This window comes from Limulus polyphemus, unplaced genomic scaffold (assembly GCF_000517525.1).
Source record: "Limulus polyphemus unplaced genomic scaffold, Limulus_polyphemus-2.1.2 Scaffold3309, whole genome shotgun sequence".
In the NCBI taxonomy this organism is placed as follows: Eukaryota; Metazoa; Arthropoda; class Merostomata; order Xiphosura; family Limulidae; genus Limulus; species Limulus polyphemus.
The window spans coordinates 31543-44914 of NW_013668919.1; the positions used below are offsets into that span (position 1 = coordinate 31543).

Here is a 13372-nt window from a genome sequence, read left to right on the forward strand (position 1 = left end):
CGTGTATCCAGTGCTACAAGGTGGAGAGTAAGTGGGGGGGGGGTACGCGGTACCCCCACTTCTTGTGCATCTTGATTAAGAATTGCAAACGATGAAAAACGCTATCACCATTTTATACGCGAGCGTACCCTCACTTTTGAATTCCCACTTCGAGCACTGGGTGTAACTTTACCGCTTATGGGCCTTATTTTTCAGATATCCCTCGTACTAAGGTACATTTTTTACCCTTTCCTTATTGTAGCTTGTTCCTTAATTTTACTTGTATGTGCCACGGGTTTAGTTTATAAGTTATATATGAACTTTTTCTTGTGTAGCATTCTTTACGCACAAACTAAAGTTGTTAACATTGCTCAATTGGATGTTAGAGACTTTCGCTTGTGGGTCAGCGATAAAATCCGAGGTTCTATTCCCTGCGATGGACAGAGCCACTGTACAGTTTTGTGCTAAAACGACAATGTTAGACTGTATGTAAACGTTACTGATTGGAACGTTAAACTTGATATTATCTTGATTTATTTCTACCTTATCGAGTACAAGTAATTTGAGATAACGTTAGCTTGATGTATTTGTTGAATGTCAACTTCCGATAAAGTGAGTGAATTCTTCCAGAATGTAGACCACCGTTTGAAGTTCAAGTCCAAGAAGGGACAACTTCCGTTTGTGGAGCTGAATGGGGCTGAAATAGCAGACTCGGACATTATCATCAGCGAGTTAACGAAGCTGTTTGAGAAAGACCTTGACATCGATCTTAGCGTTGATCAGAAGAACATCAGCCATGCATTTATCTCCATGCTCAACAACCACACATCTTGGTAAGCTTCTTATATAACCAAGAGTATATTTATACATCGTTTTCAGCTGTTGATAGCGTTACAAACGTGATTTTTTCTTCTGTCTTTATACTTGATTTAAAAGGCACTTTTGCAGGATCTTGTTGATACTCTTCCTTTTCTTACGAAACAGAACACGTTCTTTAGCCTTTCTATTATTATAATCTCCTATAGCATTCTTGCTATTCGAAAATTGATTAAAAAGTAACGGGCAACAACAACAACTAGTAATGCGATGTGGAATTCAAATAAAAGAAAATGACCGAGATTTGATTTGTTAAATTCACACTTCTCAGGATTCTGTGAGACTTCATTTCGGATTTTCATGAAACAGTCATATCGGCAATAGTTTCTAAATAACCGTATAGAATATACTTTTTTTTTATTTGTAGCGCGATCGTATTTTGTACGCTTATGTGCGGGCGAAGGTTTTCATGTTATTTTAAAACTTCATAATAATCTTTACTAGGAAGAAATACTTTCATACTTATATTATATAGTAATTTAATGTGGGGTAGCTAGAAAACGACCTTAAGTTTCGCCTTAGTCCACCTAGCAACAGCCAAAATCATTCGTGCGTTGATGTCTGTATCTGTAATGGATGAAAGCCAAGCTGGTATCAGTCTCTAATTATTATTACTTCCACTTACGATCTTGCATACAAGCATACTTACTGTTAAATGCTTGATATTCTGTTTAAATACATTATAATTTGAAGAACGATAACGAAATGAAGTGTGTAGTTAACTCCAATTTAATACAGTTTTTTTATTTCCATTCAACATATTTTTTGTAATGTATAAGTGTTTTGGAAAATGATGAAAGGATGAAAATGATAACGCGCTTTAAAATTTTAAGATATTTGTTTTTACCTTTTAACCACTTGTTTATCATAAGGGGCGGACTTGATAAGCTCTCTATTTCTGCCAGAGACCATAAGATGTATTTGTTAAGTGTTTTTCACATTGAATCCAATGGTATATGATTTATATGGTCTTTTCATGACGTTTACAACAAATTAAACAAATACAAGATTTATGATATTTCATCAAATATTCTAATTTTCCCTGGTTTCCGAAAATATAAACTACCTGGTAGCGAAAGAATTATATTGGCTTCAAATAAACAAATTAAAGAACGACCCTTCAGTTTTAGCGTTTCTGTTTTCTCTTAATCTATTTAAAGGTGAATAACGTACCATTAAATAATATTTAACACTCATGGCGCGAGCCACATATTAATCGATATCACACGGGTTGTTTACTCAGAGGGAACTACCATTAGGATCTGGAAGGGTGAGGTGCACAAATTCGAGAACTAAGTGTGGAAAAACAATTATTTCCTAATGTGCAATAACTTATTCGTTTACGTACCTGCAATATCTGAATATTATAGTATTTTTCTGTGTTAGTTGAACAACACCCGTGTCATATCAGTTATAAATTTAATAGTGGTATGTTTCTGCCATTGTCTGTTTCTACCGATCGGTTTAGTCCTTCAGGTGCTGTTGTTTTCTAAACTGAAAGGTATCTTGTTTTCATAAATACGGGAGATTATGGGTGGGTGTAATGTACCTACTTGAATTACTGCAGTACCCTGATTATTAGCTGACATTCCTTTCAGGATTTAACTTGATTACACTACACTAATTATTCTTTGAATATAATTAACATTCAATAAAAAAAATTATGAAATAACCTCCTCCTCACCTATTTAAAAACACTTGTATACAAACCTCTTTCTGTCGGGTTTTGAAGCCTAACCTTTTTCCAGAGCAGCGATTTGGTTAATTTGATCACGAACAAAGTGTTTTATAATCGGAATTTCAAGTGGTTGGGGTTAATTGCTAAGGGCTAAGGTTTTTGTATGCAAGACTTAGAGAATGGGTCCTGACTCCTTTTACACCTTTATTTTTTATTAGTTTCCAGATAAAGCCACATGACAATATCTAGTTATTCTCAGACTGTTTTTGGAATAAAGATTATTACATCTTTAAAATATAAGCTTTGTTTTCAGAAGGGGTTGGGTCGTCTTAAAATTTGGTTTTACGTAGGCGTTATTTCGTTTATAAAGAGAGAGTGTCCTTGGAAAACCCTAAACATAAATTGCATAGTACATTTTTTGAAATCATTTATGTTAGGTCGTTGGAGCTACGTCACTTTTATTATGCATACAAAGATATAATACTGACGAACTAAACTTTTTCACTCGCAGTAAAATAATGGCTGTAAATTCATAAAATAGCATTGTTTTCGTATAAATGTATGTACGTCAACACATTTGTACCAATGAAAGCAGATTTTTGCCCTAGGTAATATTTGTGAATGACAATGGAATGCTTTTAGTGAAATGTTGATCAGCACCACAGTATTGTTCATTCAGTTTCTAAAATGAACGCTAGTGATGTTCCATTACGAACAAGTCTTATTAAATTTGGGGGAGGGGGATGACAGGGGATTTTGTTTTGTGTCGGATGATGTAAGCCAGCTGCAGATGGAAACGGGTACTTCTTTGTTTCTGAAGTGCTTAGTCTTCACACAACGTTGATTTTGTTAACTGTTTTTTACTGTAGATATCGGATATGAAATAAGTTGATAAATATTAAAAGGCTGCTGATGCTGGGAGATTACAAAGCAGTGGATGAAAATGCAGTTTGTTATAACCCATGATTTTGTCTCTTTCATGAACTTTTTATGTTTTTTTAACTTGGTGGGTACTTTGGGAAGAGAATACTCGAAGATGGTCAGATAAACCTTTACTCGTAACTGGTCTTTATCGGCAAAATGTTTCGAGATAAATTGTACAATTACACCACACGAGGTTAACTGCCACTTTAGAGCCAACTTTCAATGATTATCACTGACAACAGCCTGCTGCCACATCAATAGTATACAACTTCAAAGGCTAAACTTACTTGTAAATGATTGTTAATAAAAGTTTTATTGTTTTTTCCATGACATCGATAACATAACTTGCTGTATCTAGGGTATTTTTCTTTTCTGCTACAGGGTGATGCGTTGGTGGCGCTACAGTAATCCAAATCAATTTTTAAAAACTGCGCAACTGGATGTGAAACAGGTTCTAAATTCAAAACTACCTAAAGGCATTCTTCAGTTTTTCTTCAAAATGGGCTTCAGAAGTGTAAGTACTAACATTTTTGTAATCGTTTTACGGATTTCTCTTTTGAAAGAAGTTAATGGATCAGTCATTGAAGATTATTAAAACCATGGGAAAGACCAAATCACAAGATATACAGAAGGCGAGGTGTAAGCTGCTGAAGCAAGTGTATTTTGAAAATATTTTTAAATCAGAAGTGCATTTCTCGAAATGTTTGTTATAAACTAAGTAAGCATGTTACTAAGAATATCGATGTTTGTCTTATAGAACGTTAAAAAAGCTGTTGGGCACGGGCTTGGCCGTCATAGCAATGAGGAGATTCTGCAGTTTGGAAAGAACGATTTGAAGGTACTCTCAGAATATCTTCAAGACAAATCTTTCTTCTTTGGAGATGAACCCCATCTTGTAAGTTCCATTTTGACGTCAAGGTGCAATGGTAGTTAAGACTGTGTGAGTGAAATATCAATTAAACAGGTGACATTTAAATAGCTTTATTACTGTTTTGCCATCTAAAATTGATATAAAATAAACTCCTGTTACTTTTAGGAAAATAATCTCACCATTTTACAGTCTAGCTCTGTTTTGCAAGACTTGTGTGAATACTATCTATGCAGTTTTCTTTCAAAAGCTTTACTTCTATTTTTTAACCATACATTTTGTATTTCAGCTTGACTGTGTGGCCTTCGCTCATCTGTGCCAGTTCTATTACATTCCTTTCGGGGACATGAAAGAATATATGGATTCCGACTGTTCCAATCTTGTTAGTTTCTTGGAGAGGATGAAAGAACGTTATTGGCCAGATTGGGAGGAAATGTCAAAAACACTAGAGCTGAACACGCATCTACCAAAGAAGGAACAGAAGGAAGAAGTAAACGAAGAAGAGAAAGAGAAGGTAGAAAAAAAAGAGAGTGAAGGTGTGAATGAAGAAAAGGACAAAGAAGAAAAAAAGGAAGCTGAGAAGGATGACAAAGATGAAGGATTGGAGGAGCAGACAAAAGAGGAAAGTGAGAAAAAAGAATAAGTAATAAAAGGGTTAGTCGTTTGTGATCAAAACAGACCAAATATGTACTCATTTTGTGGTCACAAATATCTGCTAGTTGTCTCCGCTCACTTTGATGTTGATTGTTCTCTTCATGTTTCTCGTGGCTCACACGTCTTATCACTCATTTTGGGATGGGGTGGATCACATATAGCTATTTCTGAATATTGCATAGTCTTGTTTCATTTTTCATTCCAGGTGTCAGGTCAGTATTAATATGCGCATGCTCAATTTGTTATGTTTTAAGTGACAAATCTGGATTAGTGTAACTCGTCATATGCTTGAAGTGCAAATCCCGTAACCTTTATATACCTGGCAGCTGTATTGTTGGAATGCTCAATGTATCACAAAGTGCTCACCATGTATCTATGTTACTTGAAGTAAGTAATTCTTAATCGCACATTGAATTTTAAAATATTCTCTAACTAAAACATACTTGTACGATTAATATACGTGTTTAGTGTTACTGTAAAAAGATATACGCTTGTATTCAAAATTATAATTTACACAGTTTTTTTTTTATCGGAATCTCCCCAAGAAGCCTACATATATTTCTACAAATTTATTGATCTTCCAGTTAAAGGCGATGATATGTATTTTTAGGATTTGGTATACAAATGAATAGTCTAATTTTATAGACAAGTGCATTCTCTTCTTTTTTTTAACACTTCCATTATCTTTTTCTATGTGGTGTTGTTGTTTGTAAAACAATTCCATGTGTGCAGTGTGTATTCACATATATATATATTTTTTCTTTTATAAATGTACATCATCAAAACAGTTTGTAATCAACAGCATTGTGATTAAAATGTTGACTGTAATACGAGCTTTCGAGTTTTTTTTGTATGTGTATGTTTCAGAAGTCATAGTTACGGTGATAAAACTGTGTATTTCCTCTGCTATTTTGTAACATAAAGTATTAATTACTATCTTTCAATAATTGAAAATTAAGCACACTAGCACATGTGTTTCTGAATAACGAACTAGCGAATCTGTCATATAATTATGAAAATGGGCCCAATGTATAGTTGAATCGGGTATTTTATGGATCTAATGTTCCCAGATTTTTTAAAATATGAAAATATTGAGAATTTCGATAAAATAAAATTTAATATTAAAAAAAAACTCGCAAAACTTTGTAAAATCTAAAGTCTAGTCGTTTCTGATAGTTCTTTTTACTTGTTAAAAGTATGTGAGAGCCTACAAATAACTTAACTTTTACTTACTTTAACCATTAAAGTGATTTTATAGATTGTTTTCCTTTCAAATCTAATAAACTAAATCGGCATATTATTGCCTTTGAAATACTCGGAAAATTTTCTATTATGATAATGGACCACTTTTCATGACAGTGACAGTGTGAATTAGAGCGGAAGTGTACACTTTATTATCTAAAAGAGCTTGGATGTGGTACGGCGAGATTTTAGATGGCTGTTTTCCATATGGTTGCATTTATCGTATAGAGAGGCTTCGCATGGCCAGGTGGTTAGGGCGCTTGACTCGCAACTTACGGGTCGCGGTTTGATTATTCTGTCCCACCAAACATGCTCGCCCTTTCAGTCGTGGGGCGTTATAATGTAACGGTCAATCCCACTATTCGTTGGTAAATGAGTAGTCCAAGAGTTGGTAGTGGATGGTGATAACTAGCTGCCTTCCCTCTAGTAGTCTTTCACTGCTAAATTAGGGACGGCTCGTGTTTACCCTCGTGTGGCTTTGGGCGAAATTAAAAACAAACAAACGATTATCGTATGGAACTTGGCACATGAACTGTATGAATATCTACAACTTCATTTTGACTAGTACTGATGAATTTTAAAAAAATGTTTCACAATATTTTTAATACATTTATATTCGCACCTGCTGATTAGGTAATAAGCTAGAAAGTTTAAATGTTAAAAGCTTGAGTTTGATCCCTACGGTAAACGAAGCATAGATATATTACATTTGTGCTTAACAATAATTAATCTTGTATACATTTTCTCAAAGTTTAGGTTACTGCAATAGTCTGTGTTTTTAAGGATCACACCAATGCCCTTACAGGTTAGAAAAATCAAGTTGGAACAAGTGCAAAATGTCTTCCACAACGAGTAGAGTTAACAGAAATTGCGTAAATTTAACGACACGCTTATTAATAATCAAGGCGAGTTCGGAACGGGAAAAAATGTCAGGGTTAACTCTTCCGTTGTCCTGTTTTATAGATGAAGAACTATTCCAGCATCAAGTTATTTTTAGATGCACAACAAAAATAAAAAGACTTGTTCAGTTATTTACCTGAAACTTGAATCTAGTAACCAATGGGAAGTAGCAATGAATGTCCTTTCTTCATGGTCACCATAAGATTCAAAGTTCTCGTGGTAGTGCTATATGGGGACGGATATTTATATGGCAGAGTTAATTGTAGTGCATTGAGAAGGTGGAATTAGTTGTATATAAACTGAACAAACAGTTTACTAGGACTTGTAGAGCAAAATGGACTAATCTCTTGCGGTGTCACTCAGCTGTAAGTTTGATTATAACGTTAAAAACTTGGTTTCGATACCCGTGGTGGACACAGCAAAGATAGCCTGTCATGTACTTTGTGCTTAACAACAAAAAACTCTTGGCCTGTCAGCTGGTTGTTTGAACTCTATAAATTTAGAGTTAATAGTTATAGTTAATCTGCAAAGCAGTGGAGAACAGCAAAAACTCTCCGTCTTTCAAGAGGACATAGTCGTAAGTACTAGCTTGGCAAGAGTGTATTTATTAGATACAGTTTTGAATCACTAGTTGTAATAAAAATAGAATAATTCTCTCATTAGAAGCAACTGCGACTTTCATGTTCTGAAGATAAACAATAGAGGTCAGAATTTGATTAAGTCCACCCGTATCATGCTAAAGACATTACAAGTGACGGTTGTCGACCACACTGAAAACAGCTTATTTTATATGTAAACAGAAAAGTATATTTTCAGTAATACTTGAAGCACACCCTATGGACACTGAATAACTGGGGATTTACGAAGGATTCGAGTGTTGCATAATATATGGAAAACATTATTATGGCCGGGATTGAGTCTTTTGATTCCTATCATGTCCAACTCGGTGCGAGAGTTCTTTTCTATGCTAATGATGCAACAATCCACTGCACTAGTGTTGTCCATAATACGTTCGAAGACAATGACTGTGATTTAATAATCTTTCTTAACGTGAAGGATGTATTGCTCACCATTTAAACCCTCTAGCAATATCCAAGAACCAATTTTTTGACCAAACTCCTCTCTGTATTAGCTGCATTCGAACATTTAAAAACAAATCGGTCAGCATATTTTGGGAACTGTGCTACGTCAAATCCACAGTTATCATGGCGAAAGGTGGTCCAACCCATTATTAGTTTGGGACCCTATTAATGAACAGTCAGTGTACATTTGTGCACTAACTCATTGCCTGGTGTTTGGATTCTTAGACTTGTTTAAAAACCTAAAAGTATGATTAATTCCCAATCAAATATTTTATGTTACTACAAAACTTACACGTTATGTTAGAATATTTTATTGCCAATACCGAGCTTGTATAACTCCCTTTAAGCAAGTTTTTAAAGAATATTTTTTACTGGTTCAGCGACTTTTCTTACGAGTAATAGTATTCGAGAAGTTGAAAAGAAAGCTTTTATGAAATCGGTTTGAAAATATATTAATACTGACCGTTAACTGCATCGCAAATGTGGAGGTCTAAGGATCAGACTTACTAATGATATTTTATGTTTAGATATTAAATGTATAAACTCATTCAATACAACTTGAGATTTTTCGACTTGGTTGATAACACAAAAAAAGTTATTTTTTTTTAGATTGCGGAGCGTCTTTTAATGTTTCGAACGTGAAAAGTTTATCATTTAATAAGAAATTGTTAAACGTTGTCTACTGACGATAAAGATACGTAACGGGTTTGATGATTGTGGGTAAAGTTTTAAACAAAATGGTAAAATTCAGCCAGATAATCTTATTTATTATTTAAAGTTCCACGCAGGGGCGCAGCGCCTGATCTTTTTTTTCTCGATTGAAAGTATTTATGTAATAAAGATGTTTACGCTTAATCTGATGTACTTAAAGGATAGTCATCTTTTTGTATAATAATTTTTTTACACTTGTAACATAATTTTGTAGATTTCACGTATAATTGAAAGAACTAATTTTGTCTAAAAATAATAAAGTAATTCTAATAAAGAAGTAGTTTATATGTAATTGAAAGCTATAAAAAGGTAAAGTGTTTGAATCTCTGTTCAGACAGTAAACCGCTTTTGTAATAAAAACTGAGAACGCATATTTTAAACTCAACTAGAATTTTGTAAGTCGTCCTAACTTCTTATTGCGAGGTGGAAAAACGGCTTTCACCTGCTCGTAAATATTAAACTTTACAGTTATACAGTACATAACGATTAAAACGTGACAGTACGAAGGACAGACATATCATACATTTCCGATATCATAGTGCCGCTTCTAACTTTTAATAAAGAGAACATTTAGTAAATTTCTGTTATAATGGCAATAGTTTATCGTACAAAAAAAAAGAGTTCCGAATCTGAAAATTAGGGAGTTTTTTAATAGAGATAAAAAATTAATGTAATAATATAAAAAAGGTGAAATATAAATGTGTCAAACTTTCTAACTTAGTTATAAGTTTACTCTTTTTTAAGGTATGAGCTTGTTACAAACGTGGTAGTTAATCCTGCTATTATGGTTAGGAGTGGTCGTGTAAGTTGCAGTTGCTACTGACTGGTGTCCTTCCTCTGAGAAACAGTTCAAAATCAGGGATGGCTGTGCCTGAACCTTGGGATCTCTGACCTGACCATTTAGTGCCTAAGGAGCCATTCAGATTGAGAAATACCAAATATCTTTTTTTTAAGACTTGAATAGAGCTTAATGTACTCAAACTACTTATAATAACGTTTAATCTTTCTACATGATGTTATGTAATAGACTACCAACCGGATTCTTAAAGGATTGATTAACGACTCGAACTTAATGTGAAATTAAAATTTGATAATTTATTATAAGATTACGAATAATTAAACATTAAAAATTCATTTGCTGCAATTTAACTTCTAAGTAATCCAACAGGAAATTCATCATCAAAGAGCACAGTTCTAATTAGGTTTATTTCTCTCACTCTGAGAGTCACAATTCTAACTAGGTTTATCTCTCTCATTCTCGTTATGTAATGGAAGTTCATCATCAAAGAGTCACTCACAGTAGTAACTAGGTTTATCTCTACCACTCTGAGTGTCACTCACAGTTTTAACTAGGTTTATCTCTACTACTCTGAGTGTCACTCACAGTTTTAACTAGGTTTATCACTCTGAGTGTCACTCACAGTTTTAACTAGGTTTATCACTCCGAGTGTCACTCACAGTTTTAACTAGGTTTATCTCTACCACTGAGTGTCACTTACAATTTTAACTAGGTTTATCTCTCAATTTTAACTACGTTATGTAATATACAGTTTACGGATGTCACAAACAGGCACACGCACGCTATGAAAATAAAGGAAATGTTGAGCTTTATTTTTCCTTTAACTAGGCATCATAACCGTTTTAGGTTCACATCAGTCCATCCTCTTGTTTCACTTGTTCAGGCATTTTCCAGCAAGATTTACCTTTCCTCTTCACTCCTAATCACGTAACAATGAGTCCATGAACTCTTATTTTACTATTGAGTAGGACGTCTGAATAATGTATTCCATATTTTCCACAAGCTTTATCAGTAAGTGTTGTTGGCGACGAATGCAAGGTGTACTTTAATCACACTTACTTTTTATGGAACTTTTTTGATCAAATTAAAGTACTATACGCGCCGAAATTAAAGTGGGGTGACTAAAATGAAAAATACAATTTAGGATGAAAAGGCGTAGCTATAAACTTAACACGCGCTGCTCGACTGGCCGAGCAAACAAACAAGTTGATACGAAGCAACTACTGTGATATGAACGCCAAATGGAATACTACAATTTAACCTGTGATTTAATGAGCGTTCAGTGTATTGTATGCCTAGTTGATTGAAAGGTTACATTTGGAGTTCAATGACCTTGTACACTGATTGGAACTCAAGACAAGATTGGATCTAAAATGAACTTAAAATTCCACCAGCAAAACTCAAGATTTATAGCTTCACCGGACGGCTCAGAAGACCTCTCACCACTTGCCCGGATAATTGCATGAGGGGTGGATGTGAAAGGGTGACACCGCCCACCACGAAGACCAGGTGAAATCGAGATAGCGTTTAACTGGTAACCGCCATAAAAGCTACAGCTCTAGAAAAGCTTTCACATATCTATACCAGGTGTTCATATTCCCACGACATGAACAGGAATGGAAAAAAAAAGTATAACTGTTGTAATTAATTGGGAAATGCAAGTAAATTCACACTTTAATCTCTTATTCAACCACTACTTAAGTATAATTTTTTATGCTTTTGAAAAATAATAATTTTTTCCCAGTTTTCTCTAACTTTATCGTATAGTGGACTAGTAGATTACATAAAACAGTAGCTCGACATTTACACAGAATGGCCAAATTTGTAACAAGTAATACTATATATTTAAATTACAAAAGAACGCAATTATTTTTGAATTTTCTGCAATAAGCTATTTGGAAACAATATACCGTGAAACATCAAGTTAGGTAAGAAAGCCATATTGATTACTTTTATTTTTTTACTTTTTAGATAGATTTTAAATTAATTTTCGAACTTGTCTCTTGATGTAGTTTAAGTTGTATTTATTGTGTGATATCGAAACAATGTGAAATTATATTATAAAATAATATTAACTTGAATAATATGTGTATGCTTATTTTTAGTCAAATTTACTGCCAACGAGAATAGTAGGGTGTGAAAAATTCGTTACACGAGGATTACTGGAGACGTGGTGAATACTGATAGAATGATACTAACTTTTTAGAAAAAATAATTTTGATATTTATCGGAATAAACTCCAAAATAAGCGATGATTACGTGTGGGTGTATAGGCGTACGAGCTCAACTCTTTTTGTTTTTTTTTGGGGGGGGGGCAAGCAAAAGTTTGCTCGAATTTTAAGTTACAACAGAAAGTTCCTGAATTTCAATAATTACACTAATCAGTCTACTTATACATAGTGTTCATTCAGAATATGCGAAAATGATGGAAATGACATAGTACAAAACTATTATCAGAGGCTCCGAAAAAATAAGTGTCACCTCTTTCTTCTAGAGAAGGTGTCGATAATTTTGTCCATGTAATTTTAAATAGTCCTATTAGCGTAAGCTGTTCAATTTTTAGAATAGCGTTACTATTCAAACGGTCTTTTCCCATTGTTGTATGAAGGTAGATCTTCATGCGTGGCAATCCATTGAAGGACCTTTCCGCCGAGTACGAAGTGGCCAGAATTGATGCCAGGATGGTCGTTATCTCGTATAGCACAGGTAGTAATTCATTTAGTCTATCCTGAAACAAACTGTCGACGACACTTGCCGCGGTATTCAACCGAGGGCTCGAATGTTCAGCGATGGAATTTACATGCATTATCTTCTCAACTTCTAGAAAGTCTTTGTCAACGCCATAAAAATCTTATATCACTTCGAAGCTGTCATCCGAAGGTGACTGTTCAGCACAATGTCCCCCAGAGCACACAAACTTTCTGGGTCGTTACCTTCGAAGCGCGATTTCATTTCACAGAGTATTTTGTCGAGGCTTCGATAATATGTATTGATATGGTGGTGTTATTTCAGAGTTTGTACCTGCGCTGTATCAGTTCATTCGCCGATGAGCACTTGCAAGCGGCTGGATCGTTTACTTCTTGTCCACCTTGAATGTGAACCGAGTCTCTTCGATTCCTTCTTTTATCTTATCGGCAAAAGATCTGTGGTATAGTCCACAATAGCTCGAATTTATCCTTCTCCCAACCAACAGCCACTGAAGGTCTTGATTGTGAAGTCCGCGTTTCTCCTGGCGGTGATAACGTCCATGCTCTTTCCTTGCCAATATTTATTAAGACAACTGGTAGCTAACAATACACCTTCAGAAGAAGGAATCTAAACACGGATTCAAAATCACAAACAGCATTTAGAAGTGCAGTGCTGTCAGCGTACGTTTTAGTGTCATTATGACCTGCTGAGGAGAGCTTTGATAATTTTTGACGTCTGCTCAGTGACGGTTTTCACTGTTTCCCATTGTCATGACCATAGCGTTACGCTCAAGAATTTTAGTGTAAGAACGACGTGATCATCATCTACCTCAACGTCCTTGAACAGAGTGTGGTGTTTTGGACGCCTTCCAAAAAATTATGAAGGCTTTGGATTCAAATTCGATGACGAGGAACCCACTTTGAGACTAATAATGGCTGGAGACGGCTTGAATGGGTAATGAAGAAAAACTT

General features: G+C 34.7%; 1 protein-coding gene across 1 annotated transcript in view; it reads left to right on the top strand.

The window, feature by feature from the left end:
* LOC106469109 (failed axon connections-like) overlaps positions 1-5799 on the top strand; it is an 11329-nt gene extending 5530 nt beyond the window's left edge. The window contains exons 2-5 of the mRNA XM_013929564.2: positions 610-812; positions 3839-3971; positions 4215-4352; positions 4615-5799. Of these exons, the coding sequence (XP_013785018.1) occupies positions 610-812; positions 3839-3971; positions 4215-4352; positions 4615-4968 (828 nt within the window). The 3' untranslated portion in view covers positions 4969-5799. The remainder of the gene's footprint in view (positions 1-609; positions 813-3838; positions 3972-4214; positions 4353-4614) is intronic.
* The last annotated feature ends 7573 nt before the right edge of the window (positions 5800-13372 follow it).